The 22,758-nt window shown below is 39.6% G+C and overlaps 2 protein-coding genes across 4 annotated transcripts in view; one reads left to right on the top strand and one right to left on the bottom strand.

Annotated features, from left to right (window-relative positions):
- The window catches only part of cerk (ceramide kinase), a 31,960-nt gene extending 15,694 nt beyond the window's left edge, over positions 1-16,266 (bottom strand). The window contains exons 1-5 of the mRNA XM_034075231.1: positions 15,901-16,266; positions 4,855-4,989; positions 2,839-2,961; positions 1,178-1,303; positions 101-167 (exon numbers count right to left, since the gene is read on the bottom strand). Coding sequence (XP_033931122.1) covers positions 101-167; positions 1,178-1,303; positions 2,839-2,961; positions 4,855-4,989; positions 15,901-16,069 — 620 coding nt within the window. The 5' untranslated portion in view covers positions 16,070-16,266. The remainder of the gene's footprint in view (positions 1-100; positions 168-1,177; positions 1,304-2,838; positions 2,962-4,854; positions 4,990-15,900) is intronic.
- A 2,623-nt stretch (positions 16,267-18,889) lies between these two features.
- Positions 18,890-22,758, top strand: part of tbc1d22a (TBC1 domain family, member 22a) — a 123,097-nt gene continuing 119,228 nt past the window's right edge. For 2 of the 3 annotated variants that reach the window (XM_034112607.2, XM_034074668.2), the window contains exons 1-3: positions 18,890-19,118; positions 19,597-19,653; positions 22,109-22,292. In XM_034112607.2, the coding sequence (XP_033968498.1) occupies positions 19,057-19,118; positions 19,597-19,653; positions 22,109-22,292 (303 nt within the window). In that variant the 5' untranslated portion in view covers positions 18,890-19,056. The remainder of the gene's footprint in view (positions 19,119-19,596; positions 19,654-22,108; positions 22,293-22,758) is intronic. The other variant, XM_034112608.2, reaches the window with a different exon arrangement.

Raw genomic sequence — 22,758 nt, forward strand, 5'->3', positions numbered from 1 at the left:
GTCTCTCAAAAGCTTTATTGCAATATGAACAGACAGGAGTCAGCTCCATGTCACAGTGGAGAACCAGTGTTGAAATCAGCCACCTAGCTTGAGTACTCACCCGTCATATGCATCTAGATTGGCCTCCGTTTTCAAGTGGTCCCTGGCATGATTGGCTCGCTCTGTAACTATGGAAACAAATTCAATGTGTCAACCCTTAGATGCATAAGTGGGTATTTTTTGACCCGGTGAGTTGGTTTTCTTGAAGTATCTTTGTAATTATATTTGTTTATCATTTGATATTCCAGCTATTCCTCAAAAAACACGTTTTGGATATCATGCCATATCATAAAATGTTTACATTTTAAGAAATTGTAGTTTTTGTATTAATACCCCAAGCTTCCATAAGTGGGTCAAAAATGACCCGCATGCATTTTCTATGGAATCCTGTGGGAAAACGTTTTTTTTCAAAATGTAAAAAAAATGTTTAAAATTATAAATAGTGAAAAATGTAATATAAAATATTTCTAGTGTGAACCAAAATATAATACTAAATATTATAAAAGTGATTTTTCTTAACCAAAATGACAAAAATGGCATAAAAACACATTATTCTAATACGGGTCCTTTTTGACCCACTTATGGAAGAGTGTAGTATAGGTCCTGTCACTCGTGCATCTAAGGGTTAATACAACTTCAATGAAAGGGAAATGTACAGACAAAGTAATTCGATTTTGTGTGGCCTGACTTGTATCGAAATACCAGACATACATTTTCAGAAAAAGCAAAGATACAAAGTCACAAAACAGCCCGCAAAATAAGCCTTAGGCCGACAAAAACCACATTACAATCCGTTTTTCAGGCATGTAATATAAACACAAATGCAGCTGCAATTCACAGCCGCTGTAGGAAACCCAGGGTGAATAGTATTCAGTCTGAAGGACCATCAATACCCAGACTATGTGAAGCAGTAGCAAACACTTTTTGAATAATAGATGTGTTTGGATACCCTTGCTTATCAACTATCACAGCTTCCATTAAGGCGCTGGCATGATTAATGGCACTAAAAGGCAAATCATATCCTTGGAAGCCTCCTCGGTCCCTTCGAGAGGCCACAGTGGCAGTGGAGATCTATACGGCGAGCATCGAGACGGATTTTTTATTTAAATCTTAGGGAAAGCCAGTGATAGGGACCCACCAATCAAGTCGGTTGAGATGCAGGCGCGGCCAAACAGTGGGGCCACCTTCTGCTCGTAAATACGCTTCCCGCGCCGCTTTCCCCCGTAAGGATTGATGTACACCAGAAGGCTCTTCGGTCGGTGGGCTGCAAAGTGAGAGTGGGGTGTGAGATATTCATTAAAAAGGCTCAGTGTTTACCGTTTTTACATATGTGTAACTGATAGCAGCTTGATGTAGTTTTCATTAACCAGACACCTTTCCCAGAATGCTCGGTCAAACTGACTTATCCCCAAAACAAGCCGCTCACGAAATAAATGATGTGTCTACCCACTTTGGGAGGAGTGTGAAGCAATTCAGAGGTGCTGCATCATTCGCTGATAAACCTACAAAGTGCTGCGATGGAGAATACTAAATGGCTTGTTTATGGCCGTTGAAGAAGACTGCGTTTAAGACAACTAACTGAGGTATGGCAGCTGCTCCAATTAATAATGAATCCATTGGGATCAAGAGTTAAATGAGCACAAATAAATATAGAGGGCAATATTGTTTGGCAATAAGACAAAAGTTCCATTAGATTACATAAATGGATTAAAATGGGTGATGTAAAGGTGTACTGTGGAGGAGACTAACACTATTGGACCACACTCAGGCTTCATCTACACAATGAATGTAGTTAATTTCCTTGAATTGATTCATCACAAACGGGGCCAAGTTCGCCAATAAAAACGGTTTAAACCATTTTACACTCAATCTCCACATGATAGTTACACACTAAAACCTCTGGTACGCAATTTGTATATTACCTTGTTCCATTAAAAGACAGTTAAATTCCTTACCTCTTCCAAATAATTCCGTTTAAAAAAATGTGTTAACATATAGGACACTCTTTTAATGTTTGCATAACCACCATTTATATTTCATCAGACTATCGGCTATCGCTATTTTCATTCTTTATGCCTCTGCCTGAGAGGTGCTGTCTAGAAAGAGAAATGCAGGAGGGCAACCTCTATTGAAAGTTTTCCAAAGGGCTCTCCTGAGGGCATTTATACCACTGAAATGAATAAAATATTTGTTATGGACGGTAAAACTTAGCTTCCTTACAGGCTGGTTGAGGTGTAGAAGAACTCATTTAGCAATAAGTCTAGTCTTGAATGCTTTAATAAGCATCCTTTGAAGAATTTCAGTGTTTCCAAGGTTTTCCTTGGGCACTACAGTAACTTATGTTACATCCTGTAAGGTGGTGTCTCACTGAAGTAGTCTATAAACCCCTCGGAATAAAGATTGTATTGCATGTCCCTTGTGCACAAAGCTGACAGCTTCTGAAATTGCTTGAGAGATAAAAAGCCTGATCCTCACAGAACACCTGTCGTCAACGTCTGACAGTCCAAACTCAGCCGGAAAAACAGCAATTAGCGATTTCTAAAACCATTAAAAACAATTACTTTTTCCAAATAACATTACCAATGTGCTAATAGACAAGTTTTTCTTGCAATTACATTGGCACTTTGGCTCGCTGTAGTGCAGCTTAATGACGTGTGTACTCATCTTTGTAATCTTCCAAGTACACATCAAGCCAAATTCCATTTACGTGGCATTTTTATGGCACGTAGTAAAGTGATTATGACTAAGTTCAGAGTACATTACCACATCTGCTAGAGAACACCATTTAACAGTACGTACTGAGTAATGCCAGTTGCTCATTGATAACTTTGATCCACTGCTCGCTGAGTGCCTGGTTGGCAGAGTGGAAAATCACTTCACTGCAGCACCACTGGTGCGGCCTTGTTCTTCTCACATAGGAAACTGTAGAGGAACAAAACAGAAGGAAGATGTGAGAAAAACCAGGCAAAAATATATGCCTTTTTTAAGGGTTGTCAGGGTTGAATGTAAAATGATAGCAATTACCGGAGACATTTCATTTTTCTTTTGCACGTATATTTGTTTTTACTGTGTCTCCTTTTGTTATGTACAGTATGGCTTGTAACCTTACAATAACTTAAGATAGGATAAGATAGGACCTTATTTATCCCGAAGGAAATTGTTGTACCAGAGTTACAAAAATAACACATAGCATAATAATAAAACTGTACACTAAAAGTGCAGTAAAAAGGGCAATTACATATCTACAGGAAACAGACGGTCACATAATTGATGTAAATATTTAGTAGTGCAAAAAAACGTATTGGCAGATACGTAATTGCACGTAGAACATCATTAATAATAATGATATTGCACATGTTGTATAGCAGCAAGTGTTTTGTAATGATGGTAATGATATTTATATTGCACATAGTGTTGGTGTGGAAGTTCTCAGTTCCCTTTACTGAAGGGGGAAGAGTTATAAAATGCTATTTAAAGAGAATTTAGGTCTAGTATGCCAATCCGTCTGTTGCAGAGATTGATCCGTCAACCTTTCTGTCGGTCCATAACCACTTACCAACACACTATACTTTCCATTTTTTGGACGAAGAATAGAAAAAAGGAGTACCAACAGAAGAAAGATGGTTTCACCAAAACAAGTTCCTGATCTGAAAGCTGTTATACTTCCAGCAGGTGTGTTTACATCAGCAGAGAGCCAACATGCTGTGTTCAGACTAGACTCAGTGCCCTCTGGTTTTGCGATTGTGCAGACCTGGCCAGAGAATGAACCCTAGTTTTATCCTCACAAAACAGGTCCATTTGATGTGTGAGTGAGACATGAAGGAGTCAGTTAAGTTAAATAGGGCTCAGTGGGTATTCAGACAAAAAGTAGAGTCATATAATATCCAGCTAGGAACATTACTGAAATATTTACATTAAGGAGCGGAAAATCACTCGCTAAGCACTTTGACGGCGAATTCACCCGCTTAGCATTTCAAAGTCAAATTATCACACCAAGCATTCTTTTTATCAGATGGAAAAGTTAACTTTGAGTACTTCAGTGGAAATCACTTAACGTACCTCGTTTCTTGCAGCGGGGCGGGCGAGGAGACGTTTAGAGTGGGAGCAAAATCCTCCTTTTTAATAAGTTACATAATCATGAGGAAAGTGATGGGGAGTGTCTTTGAAGCCAAGTTTCCACCGATCGTGGGAAAGCAGTCATGTCAGGCTCGACTCACTCTAATGCCAGTAAAAGCTCACATTAGGGAGGTAATTTTTAACATTTGGCTGTGATAAATAATGTAAATTCGATCTTGTTTGGATATAATCTAATGGCTCGAAATTATGCATTAGCCCATAAATCACTGGCATGCTGCCACCCTAGACCCACTGAGCTGTGAGGGACTCTTGTTAATGCATTACTTTCAGACTGTGGAGCTGTCTACAGGCTTATTTCCAGTGTCATCACTTGTGACTGGTGGAGCTGAACACAGGCTTTTGGCACCCTTTCCCACACTGTAACTGTGATGTGGCATTAACCTACTGTAGTCAAGGGAAAGAGACACAACTGGCTTCAGGCATTAGGGTTCAAGCATCATATTGAATATTGCATGAGAAATTACTGAGAAATGGGTCAACCCACAAAAAGACCTGGATCAAACACTTCCCATAATACCACTTGTCATTTTCCAAGACATGACAAAACTCCCCCGGGGGCCAGAGAAGAAATGATACATCTGCTTTCAGAGGCTGAGTATTACTCCCTGTGACAAGCAGATTGACTTTGACTTGTGTGGAATATCCCTTTAAGTGTGTATATCAGTGTTGGTTTTATACCTGTGAAAGCATGGGGATGCAGCTGGGAGGTCTGCTTTGCTTCCGCCCGACTCCTTCTAGTCTCTTTGTTGTCTTGGTCATCATCTTTGGTGTGGACAGCCACTATCTCACACACTTGCAGAGCATGGATGTGTGCTGAAGAGACAGAAAAAAAATATATATTCAACTGCTTGATGCCCAACAAAATGTCTTATAATATATCGCTATTTGTCGTATTTGCAAACCATCATTCAGATTTTTCAATACCATTAAAGCTGCAGAAATCGATATTTTTACATCAACAATGGGTCACAAAATTGTGTGTAGCCCAAAGTAAAACCACAAAGAATAATCGCCCAACTCTGCAGTTCCCCGCAGATTTACGGAGCTTGTTTCAGATCATTGTTTTGGTTTTATGCCCCACAAATGTTTATCGTTTTGGTTCAGTCTCACCCAACTCGCCGGCCTGATTTCCAGATGTAGGAGGCAGCTGCTTTAGTGAAAAAGTTCCAATAAACCCACAATGTGATTTCTAAGACACAGAAAAAGTCAGAAAATAGCTGATAAAGTTGAATATTCAGCTGATGAGCCAGCTGGTGGAGAGCAAAAAGTGAGACTAAGTATTGGACTTACATTCATCAGATAAATACTAATATGCTTTGTAAATGCTGGATGTGTAACTAAGCATCCAACAAGTAAGGAAATAAAAGAAGAGAAAGATCTGGTTTCCCCTTTAAAATTATGCCCGCTTTGTCTCTTTGCTTACAAAAGATGACTTTAGAATAGCAGCCTGGCATTCATTTCACAAACAGTAAAATGAGTGGGAGCGTAACATAGACATATCCCAAGGGAGGAGGTGGGTGTTTGGGAAGAAACTGCATCTTCCTTGCATGCATTGTTCATTCTCAGAGTTTGTCGGGTACGGCTCGATGTGGTACCTGCTGGCAGTGAAGACATGGGTGGGTCAGTTGCCCTAAAAAGGATTTAATAGGTATTAACTTTGAAAGGTAGTTATTGGGAAAAGAAAGGGGATTGTTGAGAAATGGTTCCCTTTCACATCAATAATTGTAATTGAGGTGTTAGTGTGAAAAATAGTGGTCAAGGGAAATCCAGATGAAGGCAATACATTCTTTTAAGAATCACTAACGACCCATCACATGGATGTAAAATGGTGGAAATCAAAGCAAGGAATGTGATGAATGCATATTCTGAACCATTTTTATTTTTTTACATTACATGTCATTTGTTAGACGCTTTTATCCAAAGCGACTTACATACATTCAGTACTGTGGAAAATCCCCACAGGAGCAATTTGGGGTGAAGTGTCTTGCCCAGGGACACGACGACATGCTGACTGCAGTGGGACTCGAACTTGCTATCCAGCACACAATCCACTGAGCTACAGCCTCCCCGTTTTTAAATCCAGATATCAATACATCTATACTAGAAAATGACTGTATTACTTGTGATGAGTTTAACTGACCTCTTCAACTGCATCACATACTGTACAGGCATTACCTCCCACAAATGTATTCAGCTGATATGGGGGAATGGATGGGAGGGAGCCATGACATATTATTTCTTTCCTGGGGGAATAGGATTTCATTTCTCTCTCAAATAAAGATGTGCCATGCAGGCATGAATAACTTTATGGCCATCAATATTCACACTTTGACAAATAGGAAGAGTTATGGCCGTACGGGTAATAGCTTTATTTCAGAAGAAATGAGAACGAGGAGTTTTATTCCAGTTGCAGTGACTGACATGACTGAGACACTTTTACTTGTACCACCTCCATTGGACTCCTTTGTTTACTTTAACATATACATCACTATATGACACTCTTTCTTCTATTGGTTAACGTTCCAACACATTGCACATGATAGGCGTACAATGTCGACAGGCGGGACATCTCTAAGCGGATGACCAATCACAACGGAGCCGGCCAGCTAACCAATCAGAGCAGACTGGGCTCTGGTTTCAGACAGAGGGAGAAAAGAGGCGCTGCAGCACAGGCAGTGTGCGAACAATGAAGACCTTTTTGAACACTAAAGCAAGGAAACATGTAGAGGCACAAAATACAAATATCTCCCTGAAAATGAGCAGAGTCGGTCCTCTTTTTCTCTTCTCCTTGGGTAGCCTTCTATAAGCCCTTTTCACAGCAGATATTTTGACTTTTCATATTAGAAAAACAAGTGGGATACTAATGACAGAAGTGTCACAGTGTGACAATGAGAATGAATGTGGCTTAATGGAAGGCAAACACCATCATTTGCTTTTTTTTTTACAGCAACTTGAAAAATAAAAATGTCTTCTGTTATAAAGCATTATAATGTCTCATTATTACAATGGGATTAAGGTGTACTGTATATGTGACACTACATCTTACAAAACTGATTATTTTTAATGTCTAGACATCTCCCAACACGGGCCTGAGAATCTGGAAAGAAAAATGCATCAGTGCGATAGTCGAGGTAACTTTTACTTTTGTTGTGCAAATGGTTTGACTTATCATTGAGATGTGCTGATGCCAAAAATCATTCCATGCAAGGGTGCGCATTTAAGAAAAGCTGATTTTGTTAAAAATACTGCACATCAGGGATGAACCAATGATTTTTTTTTATTATTTATATTTGAGATAATTCAACATGAAATCATTGTTGCTGTTTGTTTGACATCCAAGCACCAAACCTGTACCGGATTTCTGCAAAACCATTCAGTGGAATATATTAGAATATGTTATCTCCTGTCTTACATTTTTGTTACTTTAAGCTCCCTTGGCTTAAGGTGAAATGAAAAATGCATGAACTCTTTTCTGTGTTGGCCTGCTGGGCAAAGCAACAAGCTATCATTCATCGTTCGTCTCTCTCTCTCTCTCTCTGTGTTAGGAAAGGCACTGGAAACAATAGCTGACATTCTAACACTGCTCCAGTAACACACACACACACACACACACACACACACACACACACACACACACACACACACACACACACACACACACACACACACACACACACACACACACACACACACACACACACACACACACCACACACACACACACACACACACACACACACACACACACACACACACACACACACACACACACACACACACACACACACACACACACACACACACACACACACACACACACACACACACACACACACACACACACACACACACACACACTACATGCTAAGCCCTCGGCCATACAAGGCAGATCCTCTCTGCTCTGCTCCGACATACTTTTGCTCTTTGTGCTCGAAAAGAATCTTAGCACAGGCAGTAAGCCAGTGTACGCTTCCCATTCATACCACAGGGCTCAGAGTGTACTGTGAGGTCTGCTACCTGCAAAAACCATGATTAATAAGATTAAAGTCCCTGAGGCATAGGAGGCATAGCAACAAAACACAACGTTACTTCTGCTTGGACCCAATAATTCTAACATTAATTATAAATATTTAGTCAAATTGACTGGAGGTTTAGCCTTATATGATAGCTAGCTTTTCACCTACAGATAATACTTGTGGGGAAAATCTAACTTTAAAGCAATAGTTTAACATTTTACTTTCTTTCTTGTTGAGAAATGGTTAATAATACGTAGCTAAAGCCGGTAGCTGGATAGCTTAGCTTAGCTTATCCTAGCATAAAGTGTAGAGGGGGAAAGCTAACTTGCACTGTCCTAAAGAAAAATCCACTGCATCTAGCCAATAAATAGTCCCACAAATAATACCACAATGTTATTTGTTCACAACAGATTTTACCCAACAACTATGTGAAACAACCTGTGAAGTTTTAAATTCAGGCTTCAGGATCCACACATGAAAGGTTCAAGTAGACTGCCTTGGAAATAGGGCCATGTTCAAAGAGACAATAGCATGGGATGAAAACATGGAGCAGCAGAGGATGATTCCCTAACCCTGACATGAGCAACTATCAATGAGCAAGACATTGCCACATCCTGGCAGTGGCGGTGCTTCACTCTACCCATAGTGTGAATGTAATCCCTAACTCTGGCATTGTTAGCGCCTTTCTCCAGTGAGCCAGAAACATCCAAGTCCTCGGGGTCCAGGGTGCTACTGGTTTCCATTCTAAGCACATGAGATGGATTAACATCTGCACTGCTGTAATCTGCTAAAGGGCCAGAAGCAGATTTTTACACAATTGGTGAATTTTCTCTACACGACTTTATGCATTGGTGGCTCCTAATTCAATGCGACTTCTCACGTTGCGTAGGTCTACAGATTATGACCAGTTTAACCAAGGAATTACAGTGTTATTCATACTCAGAAGCCTATAGGTTAAATGACACACAAATTCACAAGAAAACATAATAAACTATAACAATCCAACTCAATGCTGCAAGAGATAACATATAAAAAAATCAATGTGTCGTCTCCATTCAGTCAATGACTGTATCATCGAGCTGCCAAATATTGAAGAGCCTGCCTTTAGAAAGCACTATGAGAAGAACACATTTGTAAAGTTTAAAATCAGTAAAGTGGCCCTTTTTAACTACCTAAAGGGCTTAACATCAGCAGTACTCAGAGGATTGAGAGCCACTGGACTTGGCAATAATTGAACCCTTTAACACAGGAACAAAGAGGTTCTTTCAGTTAATGAAATGGGGCCAAAGAGGTCAGTTAAATGCAGCACTTTGATTACATTGAAACCAGCGTTTGCCCTTTTAATTGCTATTGTAACCCTGCCTTTATGTGTTCTAGCCAAAAGCACCTCTGCTGCTGATTGAAGGTCAGTCTTCATGATGGTGGGTTAGTATCTTTTTCCTGCGACCATGGATGAGGAACCTTAATTGACTGTACTTACAGTACCTTTAAGGGAAAATTCGCCCTCAAAATACCATTGCCAAGTGTTGGAAATGTCTGCCTTCTCGAGAATAAGATGGCACTATGACCCGGTTTTTGTGAACAATTTCACATGGGACCCGTATCACTGCTGTGCGAAAGATAGAAATGATGAGTCAAATCACATAGGCTTATGTATTCTAGATTTTGGCTTGAACTGTCCCTTTTAATGTTTGTACCAGTTTAGTGTGAATTTAGAGACTACTTTGTAACTGTATCAACAAGTACCTGCAATTATTAAGGTGCAACCTGTGAAGACTCTATTGGATTGATGATCTTGCTAACCCCTAAAAATATTTGTTTCCTTAACATTACCTTAACACAGGGGTGCCCAACCTTTTTTGAACCGAGAGCTACTTTTAAAGTTGCCAGTCTGCCGAGATCTACCAGTCCAAATAGAGAGGCGTAGCCATTACTGACAGGATACTACCAGGTAAATACACACTTCTACTTGTATAAAACTGACCTTTGTACGATTAATACTCCATAAAATACTGCAGATCCTTTATTTTACCTCTTTCGAATCTACACACATACAAGTATTTAACTGAAGTTACACAACATAGTTGTTGATACAGAGTTGGAGTTTATTCACACGTCACTACAGTGGGTTTTCAAGAAACATTGAACAGTGCTGCCACATATGACAAAGGAAAAAAAGAAAAGACTCTGAACCCTTTCTTTGTCATTATATAAAAATAGTGTTGCTACAAAAGTATAAATGAGGCTCACTAATAAGACATCTGAGATCTGAAGCTACACAGGAATCTGCTGCCAAAGTGCAATAAAAAAGACAAAATTAATAAAATCAAACCCTTTTTTTGTTGCATTTTAGTCGAGTATAAAAAGAAATGCCTTTAAAATAGGATGCAAGCAACACTAGCTTCTTAACCTGAATTGATGATAGACTATAATCAATTTAAGTTTGCATTCTTATACCATTTTGTACAATAATTATAATGAATAAATTCAAACAAACTAAAACTTACAGCTGATTAATAACGGTATCTAACTTGAGTTTTTATTATATCAAAAACCTGTTGAAATGCTACTGTTATTTTCACTGTCCCCAAAATGCGCGTCGCAGCCTCCAGGAATGCTTCTTTCACAACTTCGCCGTCTTTGTAAGACTTCATGTGTTTCACAAGAACGTGACTGACACGGTAAGATGCTCTGGAGCAGCCTTGCTCTTGTTGTTGGGCCTGGTGAAAATGGACTGCTGTGCATTTAGCTGTCTTCTCGTCCTTTCAGGCCCCTCACCTTTTGGGAGCGTAGGGCAGAATTTGGAGGGAATTCCGTCTCGTAGCGTTTGTGCACTGTTTTGAAATGCCGCTCCTAAATGACCCTTCTTCGATAAAGCCACGCTCGCATTGCAGATGAGACAGATGGACATGGACTTTGAATTAGAATAGATACAAAAATAATCATTCTCCCACTCGGAGTGAAAATTATATATTTTGGGCTCTTTTGCTTCTGCTATAATTGCGGTCTTGTGTGTGTGCGGACTGTCACTCCTGTTGACACGGACAATGTGCCCACTGCCCACCAGCCACGCCCCCACACATGGGGTCACGCCGGCCAATCACAAAGCTTTGGTGCGTTCAAGTGCATTATTCTGGCACGGGAAGATTATGTTATAGGACATTAACGATAAAACAGAATATTGTTGTTCTATTTTTAGACACATCTCGCGATCGACTGGGAATCTCCCCGCGATCAACCGGTCGATCGGGATCGACTGGTTGGGCACCTCTGCCTTAACAAAACGTCAGTAAATGCCTTTTCACACACCTGATTGCTGACTTTCTCTCATGAGCCCAAAATAAGGATGTGTATGTTGATTTGGAGGTGATTTTACAGGATTTTTAACTCAGTATATCCGATGCATTCACGTATGTGTACTCAAGAGATTTTGTGTCTGCTTGTGTATTATGATATCTGTGACAGCGCAGTGCCTGTCCTCACCTACCTTAAGTCTTCTGACAACAACAAGCTGTCAACTTATTCATATTCTGCTGTTGTTCTCTGCACACCTCCCCTTACACACTGGATCAGTTTGTAATCCCTTTATTGTTACTGAGGTTTGGCATGTGCACAAGCCAGCGCCAGCTTAAGGAAATGCTTGCGTTTTTAGGTGTCCTCACACTATGTATGCAGTTTTTTTATGTCATTTCTGTTTTTACATGTTGCATTTCAAGGGACATGCAACACACGTGCAAGAGTGGGGAAAATATTTTTGAGGACTGTCTATGTGTCTATGTGTCTATGCAACATGTTCTTCCCCCCATGCTGAATAATAGCTACAAATGGGTATGCAAGGGTTTTTCTGCAATATAATTCATTATTATTGAAAAAGATAAATGTCCTACCTTGTAAACGACAGCACTGTACTCTCATACATCCTCACCATCCAGAACATTGATTCATTGTGTAATTGGCAATACAAGTCCGACCTTTCACTCGTATTGACCCCAGCTGCAGGTAAATAAATACAATCTATTTAATGAAAGCTGCTTTATTGCTTCCAGTAATGCAGTATAAACCACAGGGTCCCCAGTCTCCAGCTGTTGTTTTCTGGCAGTGTTTATTTCTCTGTATCTCTCTCCATTCCTCCCTCTGCAGCTGTCTCTCAATGTACAGACAGGGCTGTGCATTGAGCACCCTCTTTAGATTACAAAGCACAGATCTTCCTGCGCACACATGGCAGTGAGCTGTCAAACAAGACGTGGATTTCTCCAAGACACAATGGGTTTGTTAAGCCAAGGCTAAGGCAAACGGATGGAAAAGAAAGGACAGCAGAGGTGTAAAAGTACAACAGGAGAGCAGTCACTAGGGGTGCAATAGTACTGCTAGATCGCTAATGTATATATACTTAAAGCACCGCTCAACACGTGTGGTTTCTTTCTATATGAAATGGAAAGATACTTTTTTGCGACCTAAGCTTTCTGTGACAAAGATAAAACTTCAGATCAGACTGAAATATTTTAGCCAATATTGAATAAATAGCTTTAAAGTTGTGCACAGACATTCATGTTTCCCTGAGGAAGAATCCTAATGACCTTTGTGATGCCCTCGCTTTTTCACCAGTGTTTGCCATAGGGTCAAAAATGTTTAATTATCCAGTTAAATATCTTAACCACTACTCAATGGATTGGCCCTAATTTATGGACATTCACATTTCCCAGAAGATAGATCCCAGTGACTGTGGAGGCCATCTGGTTTCTCCTCTAAGACTTGTAGTTTAGAGTGAAAGCTTTTGACATTCATAGATGGATTTAACTCAAATTTGAAACAAACATGAATCTTTCCTACAGGATAAACTGTACAAAATAAAATCCCCTTTCATCTTGGCAAATCATCAGATCCCATTTTTAAATTGCATGCTACTTCCCGCAAATCTATTGACATTCTCATTAGCCTCAGCTGTCCTTTGTGTCAAGTGTTAATAAGCCAATGTTAGGATGTAAACATGCTAAAATCAGATGGTGATAGTGGTGATTGACATTAGTAATAATGGTGGTAATATGTTGAACAACATGATAGCATAGTCGTGTGAAATGCTAATATTAGCGTGAAGGTCAAAGTCTAACTAAAGTGTGACGGAGATACTAACATGGCTTTAGTCTCCTTTTCCAACATTGTAAGACTCACTGTAGTTTTATGAGCTACTGATGCACGAAATCCTATAGCTTAGTTTTGCTTCTGCAGTTTTCAAAGGTGGATTTTGATATGTGACTTGGTAACAGAGGAAATCTTGTGCTGCTGATACCATATTACAGCCTATCTTGCAACATTTCCTGTATTGCTATAAATGAATCCCAGACTGCAACACGTTGGATCTGTATCCAGCTTTGCCATAGAGGAAAGGTAATATCTAAACCCCCTCTGGCAAAGGCAGATATCCAGGCTTAGAGGGCCTGAGGAAGTACTACTAGCTAAGCATAGTGATTTGCAAAGGGGAGATGCTCTCTAGAGCATATGCAGTGATTTAGTCTAGATTTTCCTCCAAGATGGGAGCATGCATTGTATAGGAGCAGTGACTCAGGCATAACGCGGACATAGGATTTACTCCAGTCTCAGAGGCAATGCCATCTCAGTGATTGGATTTTGTTTGTGTGTGAGAGTGAATCTGTGTGTAAACAACATTCCTGGCTAGGATACCAATGCCTCGGTATACCTACTCAGGACATCTGACTGACAGATGCTCCGATTCGACCAAATCCACTTAAATGTCAAGAAGTAACATCCCTTAATGTTGTATAGCAAAGTATGAAGGCCAGAGAGGTGCTCATATCAATTTATACTGCCATTTATGGCATTTGAGTGTCAAGTTCGATGTTATGTGGAAAAAATTGGCAGACACGAGCAAGACGAAGAGCTGTCAAATGTGAGTCACTCTGAATGTATTTCTATCAGCTAAATATATTTTAACTTAATAATCAAATCACGCATTGTCTGCTAATGGTACGGAATTATTTCTTAACTTTTTTCTTTTATATGTTATCACTTTTCTTTCATAAGTGATAACAACTACATATTACTCCTTATATTGCATTATTTATTTGCTGGTGGACTGAACCTGTGACCTAACAACCCTGAGCATTCTAGAAAAAGTGTCTCAATGACATTTCCTTAATTGTCCAACTGCAACATTTAGGAGTTTCAAATGTATATTAAACAAACAGCGCAAAAACTACACAGAGAGAAAAGTGTGGAAATCTAACCAACAACATTGTGAAGTCTAGAACAACTGCATTTCATTTTTTGGGTAGGTGCATGCAAATATGTCACAAACATCTATGTCTACCATAGTCACTGATTAACTTGATTATAGTGCCTACTAATGATAACCACAACCCTACTCAAAGACTGTGTCCATAGATACAAATAATATGCAGCTTAAATGAGCAACCAATGTCATTTGATTACCTCTCAAAGAATGTGCCTCCATGGTGTTTGACGTTGGGCTTATCCATAGCGTATCCATTACTGGCAAAGTCCCCTCGTTTGATTCCTAACTCCTGCGTAAACACTTGCCACAGCTATCATTGGTGTAGCTGTGTTGAACATTGACTCAATAAATGGATGTCTTTATGGCAGGTTATTATAGGGCGCTTGATACCACTTTGAGGGAGGTCAATGGCCAGGTTTGAACTGAAGTGTGCCGTGCCAGCTGTAATAACTTCACTCTATATGGTATAGTAATGGCAGACCAGGGAACTCATTGAGATGAACAAACATTAGCCCCAGGAGGTGAAAGACATCTGGATTAAGTGAAATGTGTCTGATGCAAAAGATGGAATGGTACAACGGTACAACATTTCCAGGACAGGTTGAGAACCACAGTTACAGTATAGAGATGATTTAAGGTGAAGGCCATTGCTCCAGTGCATGCTGGGATGCCAGCTCACTGCAACTACACTAGCACTTAGGGGCGTGTAGTATTTATGTTCTTAGGAACCACTCATCTCAGACAATGATTTAATAAATCAACATAAAAATGTAACAAATGTGTTGCTAGTTAAAAAATCTGCTATGTGTACATTTGTTGAAATCACCTATGAAAACAGTCACAAGCTGAAACACAACTTATTTTCCTGTTCTTTTGAATGGATGTCCTTTTATTTTTATTTTAGGTATATTATACCCCATTCTGCCTCTTTTGGCATCAACTTTAAGTGACCAAGTTAAAAAAACTAATTGTTTTGGCTTGGCATTAAAAAGAGGACATTTTGTAGATTTTCTAAAAAGGTCACTGGGACAGAAATCCTCTTTCATCAATCTAGTTAACCATGACTAGTATTTGCTTGTAAGAAACAAGGGCCTCCTTATTATTTATGACTGAAAACCCCCACAGAACTACAGTAGTTTCATGACCTGACTGTTGCTTCACAATGATCCTGATATGAAAACAGCTGCTATACTTTCTTTTTGAATTGGTGACAATGTTTAACTAAGACAAATGATGTATATGCTCAGGCAAATGATTTATAGGAGGGATTGATACACTTAAATACAACTTAACAACATTGTAAACACATGTTTTATGGTCACTCCATTTATGTATTTTGTGAAATATGTATCACTCACATTTTGAACAAGATTAGATAGGCTTTTTGCCATGTCCAAAATGCTTTATTGCGTATAATGATTACAAAGGTACACTAATTCACTTCTATGTTGTTCTTACCTGGTTTATCCCTGTTGCTGATGCCATAGTTTCGTTTTCGGCTCTTCTCAGTTTCCTTCCAAGCCAAAACACTGCGGTTTAAAGTAACTTCTACCTGTCTATGCTTGTGAAAAAGCTTCGAAAACAGTAGTCTGTCTTGAGTCTCCATAATATCGCTTAAACGTGTCATTAGTTACGCTCTCGTCCGATGATATACCATGTTAACTTTGTTACAGCCGCTCCACAGACCGCCGCTCGGAGCCGGAAAGTGTTGAGTCAAGTGCGGTTCGGCCCGTGCTGTGATAAGAAGGGCTTTAAGAGAAAGATCGCTTATGAGCAAGATGAATCACTCGATTGCAAAAGGTGACACTGGCCTACTTTCCCTACCGCTTTCCTGGGCCATCAGGCTGATAAACAAACAGTCCAAAGTCCAATTACTCTTTTACCTATCTCTTCTGTACTTTTAATGCACTTTACAGCTTTTGTATGTCATTGCTCTTAATCATGTATTACCTTATGTATGATTGTGTATGCTTGTCTGCCCTACTGGAGTGTTTTTTTATTGTTGTCTGTTTTCGTCACTGTGCACGGTGACAGGGAAGCCCTCAAAAAATCTTGTTGTTTATTTTGTATAATGACAATAAAGGCTTTGTAAACTTTCTGACAAATATACAATAACATAATGCATGATATTGCTTGCATCTATGTAGTATGTCAGACCTGCATTATGCAATTTAAATTTGCCTTGAAAGGAAATGTGTTTGTTTTAATTTCAACCCACCTTTCATACAGATTTGCAGTGAGCAAGATTAGACAGAAAGAAATAATCTGATATAGGGAGGAGCAAGAAGATTTAAAGCTTTTCAAAAGTTAATATCAAAAAAGGAAATGTTATAGGCCTATGCAAAAAAGGGAATAGAGTTTAAATGGACTCTTAATTAAAAAATTCAACAACAAAGGACATTTTCATTGAGACTCCAAGTATTTTCTTTAATATTTCTCAATAACACATTGATTCCATGATCAGCACTGCCTGATACGACTACATCTAACTTTCGGCTGTGTAATAATAGCATTGGAATTATTTACACAACTAATAAGTAAATATAGTAGGAGTTTAAGTTATTTTCTTTCCTTTTAAAAAAACAATGAAATAACACCTCCTCTTAAATTATTTAACAAAAACAATTCGGCAGAAATTAGACCACTTTTCAACTAACCCCAACACCCCAATAGTTTACTTAAAGTTTGGAGTACCGCAAAAAAGTGACAGAGTGAGAGCTCTCATATTTAATCCTGTGTGCTTCTACAATGTATGACACTGAATCAGCACATTGTGTAAACATAAACTCTCCAAATCATGACTCAAAGCAGGAAGGTGATTTCATACTCTTCCAGGCTGAAGAGCTGATAAGAACCTTCAGACAGGGATAAGGCAAACACCAGCCTTGACACAAGTGATAGTTACACTGTGTTGATGTGGGTTTGCCCTACACAGCAACTTTCTTATTCTATTAGCTGAGTTAAGGCCCTGACACACCAACCCGATTTTGGGAGTCAGAGGCCGTCAGAGGCTGTCGGGCATTCGCGGCGCCGTAGTCAGGTTGGTGTGTCCCGCACCGTCGATCGTGACACGCCTTATTTGGACTGCCAGACCCGATGCATGGCCGATTCAACATGTTGAATCGGCCATGCATCGGGTCTGGCAGTCGGACCAAATAATCACTCTGATTGGCTGTTCAGCTAGCAAATCAGTGCATGAGAAGCGAAGCGGAAGTGAGGGACGTAAATAAACGATTTAAGAAGGCACACACAGACTGCTATTCATTTTCATCTCAGCATGGCGATCTGGAATGATGCAAACGAAGACCTGCTCATCACCTTGATCCAGGAGAGGCCAACTCTGTATGATATTACGGAGAAAAGATACTCTTCTTCTTCTCTGTCTTCCGGTTGTTGCCTCTTTTGAATGACGAATACACACTACCGCCGCCTGCTGGTAAGGAGAGTTATTGCCACTCACGCACTGAAGTCGGTGCGGTGTGTTCCCGTGCGACACATGGCCAAAACGCAGGAGAACACGGCCAGGCAACAGCCGACTTCAGCTTTGGCTAGTCCTCTGGTGACTGCTTGGTGTGTCAGGGCCTTTAGAACTGAGCTGATTAAAGTTGGTCTCTCTTTTGGGTGTGTGTAATGGAGGGTGAGAGGAATTAATAAGAATGTAATTAGAGGAGTGATTGCCCAAGTAAATTGTATGCTGCTATCTGCTACTTGTATTGAATGTGTAATGCATGTTTGTGTTGAGCCCAAATGTGGCCCACAGACAAATATACTGAGCCATCTAGTGAACGCTGGAGTCATAGTGTAGGCTTACTATAAAACGTTTACACACTTTTAACTCAAGCCTTTGATTTATACTGTAAATCTACAGCAGATATACATGACCTAACATCCAATACTGCCCCCATTGTTACGAGATCCCCATTCTCTGAACAGGGTAGGGTGCAAGTTCAATTTTAGGATCAGTTTTAGATGATAAATAATGCAGGTACATGTTAAAATAGGTCCATGATAGATTCAAAATGTGATTCAACAATAAATAGCATAACAGTTAGATCCATTGATATACTTTCATAAAAAAATCTAGAAACACCACAGCTTTCAAACTTGTGTGTGAATCATGATGTGTCAACACTTTAGTAGGCCTATACAAACAATTCCTAACAATAGTGCAACTGGGTAAACAATAAAAACACCAGTTTATCCTGTACATATTAACTGCAATGAAAATAGCCGTGTTAAATGATAAGCATTTTTATCTCCCTGCTTGTGGTCCTGATGCTGGTGGTCTCCCTTTAGATTGACACGCACACGCACACGCACACACACACACAGATTGTGGTTTCTGTCAACAGAAGAAAAGACAGATGATCACGATGACGTCGCCAGTTTCCCATGCCACCTCACAGCGGATCTCACTTATGATTGGCTCACAGGGAGGAAGTGTCGCTCCAGCCAATCGCAGCAGCGCTTGTTTGCCGATTAGGCACTATCAACATGGCAGCTTTCTGAGTTTTGGAGGAGGGTACCTGGTGTAAATAAACTAATTTCACGTCTTAGAGATAACGACAGCGTTCGTGTGTTTGTGCCTAGGACTGGTTGGGCAATAGAGGGAAAATGTCGACAGACGCAAATAAAAAACAGTTCTGGAAAAGAAACGCAGCGAAGGTTCCTGGCAGGTGAGTGACGTGTTCCCTCCTGTCGGCTAGCTTAGCCTAGCTAGCCTTACTCAACTGACGCTGCACTGTTGAGCTTAAAACGCAACTTTCACTTTCACTGACGGCCCTGCAGTACAGCACAATGTTTGCAAATATCACCTCTTGCAACGTCCCATTGTCTGTGGTAAAGTCTTACAGACACAGTTTACCCCTTCCTGCTGCTAGCTGGCTAGGAGCTAGTTTGCTAACATCGGCTAACAGTTGAGCAATTTACTCAAACCGCAGTCACATATTTGTAACTAATGATACAATAACCATTTTATATCAATGAGAAGCTATGGGCTTACAGCAATTCAAAGTCATTTGTGTTACACTTAGTTGCGGTATTATAGCATCAACTGTCATTGTTGTTGGTAATAAGAAGCTAACATGGCTATAGCTTGACAGCCAGTTATGAATTAGCTCATTCATTTACATGCTTTCTTCTCTACTTCCTCAGCATTCAACACGTGTATGGTGCGCAACACCCACCTTTCGACCCGCTCCTTCATGCTAAGTAAGTTAATTGTACTTTGTTATTGTAGCTAAGGGCCCTGTGATGTTAGTTTGGAAAGGTGTTATACTTAAGTTTCTGTGTTGATGCTAACACTTTGCCTTTGTTGCTAAACTACTTGAAATCCTAGCTAAAGTTGACATCATTTCCTTCCACCGTTGTATCTTTTTAACAATGATATACATTTTTTTGTTGTTGCATGAAACACTTTGCACGCCCTGCAGTAAACGGACACACTGTTCATATTTGTTTAAGTAGTTTTATTGTTTTATTTCCTTCCATTTTTATGTTGTGCTTTTCTATTCTATATTTATGTTCTTCACTTTTTCTCTTTTTTTTTAATTTCCTCTTGTATTTATTGTAAGCATCAAATCACCAAATTCCTTGTAAACGTACTGGGCAACAAACCTCATCCGGGTTCAAATCCTCACTAAAACTGTCTTCCCTTCAGATCATTCTTCATTAATCACATGATGGTTTATGACACACATCACATTTATTATTGCCTTTATGACCAACACTAAGGCCCCATTATAGACTGTTATACAAGACCTTTAAGGAAGCTGGTCCCTTGGTAAAAAACAGTACACATCACAAGTCAGACATACATTCACTGGTTTGAAGTTCTTATAGCTTTCTTTACTTTTATTTTAACAGCAAAGGGTGTATTGAAAGAAGTGTTATTGTCGGTGCTGCTTGTTGGATCTCTTTCTGTTTTCCTCAGAGCTTCTAACAAAACAGGAAACACTGCATAACATATTTTCTGCCCATTGATTTCTTATGAACTTGAAGTTCACTATACAACATTGTTAGAAACATGGCTGCTGTACCAAAGACCTACAAAACCCCCATCTCATTGCTATTAAAGAGTTGGAGGAAAACACTGGGTAGAATTAATAATTACGTACTGATGTAGCTTAATAATAGTAATAGATTTTTTCCTCACTGAGTTGCAAGCTATTATTCTGAGTTGCCTTCATGGTAGGCAGTGATGCTGTGTGCACATCTTGGGCTTTTATTTTGAAAGAGAACATGGGACCACTGGTAGACTGAACTGCATCCTGTAGGAAGTGAAGCAACACTTATAGGGAACCAAGATAAAAGCCTATGATGTAATTTCTCTACAGGCATCTCATTGTGCAATCAACATATACTTCATACAAATGTTGAGTGAAAATAACAATGAAACAAAGTGTTTTCTATGGACACCAAACAACACAACAAGCTGTATAGCTTAGCTACCTAGCCACTCACAGAAAATAGGAAAAGGCTGAGTCATGATTGTTACTGTTAAACATGTCATACTGTCATAAATTCAAATAAGGATTGTGGGGGTGTTTGTTTTGTAATTTGACAGCTGACAAAGAAAGCAGCTATGAAAACATGAACTGGAGCCTAGCAATAATTCCATGCACATGTTCAAATGTGTAACACATATATAAATCGGGTCTTGCAATATAATTCGAGTGATCTATCATTCAAATGTATGATCTGTCCTATTATGCTGCGTCTGTGGAAGTGCAGTTACCAGACAGACTAGTTGCTTTCACTGTTAATTTGAACTTATTAGAAGTGTATTTGATTATGTTACATAATGTGCAGATCTAGCATTTCAAATACAAGTTGGAAGGATTAGTATTTCTGGACTACTGGGTCCCAGCAAAGGGCTAGGGTGAAAATATGGGAGGGAATGCATGTCTGATTTATTATCATAATTTACTTCTGCATTGCAACATTGTTTAACCTTTCCTTTTTCACTTGCACACAAACACTGACACAGATAGCAAAACATCCTCTTATTCTGTTAAAATAAATGTACTTCTTCTGACTGATGTTTGATCATGTAGTTTGAATTCAATGGGCTTGTTTTTGGTCAGCGTAAAATGTCAGACTTTCTTTCAAATGATGACGGAAGAAAGCTATACTAGACAAGTCTTTTTATATAAATGGTTAACCATGTCTTTGAAAGAAATCACATTCCCCATTTCCCTCTCCAGTCTTTTTTTTTTCAACATCTCATGATAAGAAAAAGTTGAGTTTAATTGAATTCTCTTTTATTTGTTGCATATCTTGTTCCAGACTGAATGAAATGCTGCACAAAGACAGCAACTCAGTGAATGTTGTCTTTTGAACCACATTGATTCTTAGGTGTTGGAGGTGCTTTTTATTCTAGTTTTTAATATTAATATTGTGTAAATAGAGGTGGTGACAGACTCACTTCATTGTGAGTGTTCTAGGTTTTGCTGATAATTATTTCAAATGACATTGTGTGTTTTGTATCAAAAATAATTAACTTCTCATATCTGTTTCCCCCCCCACTTATCTCCCTCCTTTTCCTTCCACTTACTGCCTCTTTGCCACCTCTGTTTCCTTTCTTACACCTTTTCCCTCAATTTCTTTAATCTTATCCTCCGACCCTTATCTTCTCTCTTTTCATTGCCCTGTATCTGCCGTGCAGCCTGATTAAAGCTGGCAACAAGCCTCCTCCGGCCACGCCAGGCAAACCCAAGAAGGCTACCACGTTCCAGGAGTTTGAGAGCATCACAAGCGATGCCTGGGATGTCGGGGATGATGATGACGAGTTGCTGGCCATGGCTGCACAGAACCTTAATATTGAGGTTGTCATGGAGACAGCCAATAAGGTGAACAACTAGATGAAATCCTCTCAAAAATGTGTTTTTCTTATGTTTGTATCCTCAAAATTCTCAGACCTTGACTATACTGACTTGACACAGTTTGTATCTAGAGGGGTGTTTTCACATTCCTTTGATGAAGGGAGAGATGTGTGAGCCCTTTCAAATGTACCCCAGGTAAACTAAATTAGCTATGCCATGAATACGATACAGCAAAGTGCAGTCGAGGACACAGGGAGACGGCCTTAAAAACACCTCGAACACACGGTGAACTTATCATAGAGCAGGGGTCTCCAACACGTCGAGCGGCGAGCTCCTGAAAAGGTAGCTCGCGGGCAGCTTTTCAGTAGCTCGCCGCTTGATTATCGATTATAGCATAGTAAGGTTGCTTCTTGATTTTTCGACCGCGGCTGGACAATAAAGTTTTTTTATTTTAGAATTGTTTCTGTCACACGAATATAAAATTGGTCGGTGA

The sequence above is a fragment of the Pseudochaenichthys georgianus genome, chromosome 23 (genome assembly GCF_902827115.2).
Source record: "Pseudochaenichthys georgianus chromosome 23, fPseGeo1.2, whole genome shotgun sequence".
NCBI classification, from domain to species: Eukaryota; Metazoa; Chordata; class Actinopteri; order Perciformes; family Channichthyidae; genus Pseudochaenichthys; species Pseudochaenichthys georgianus.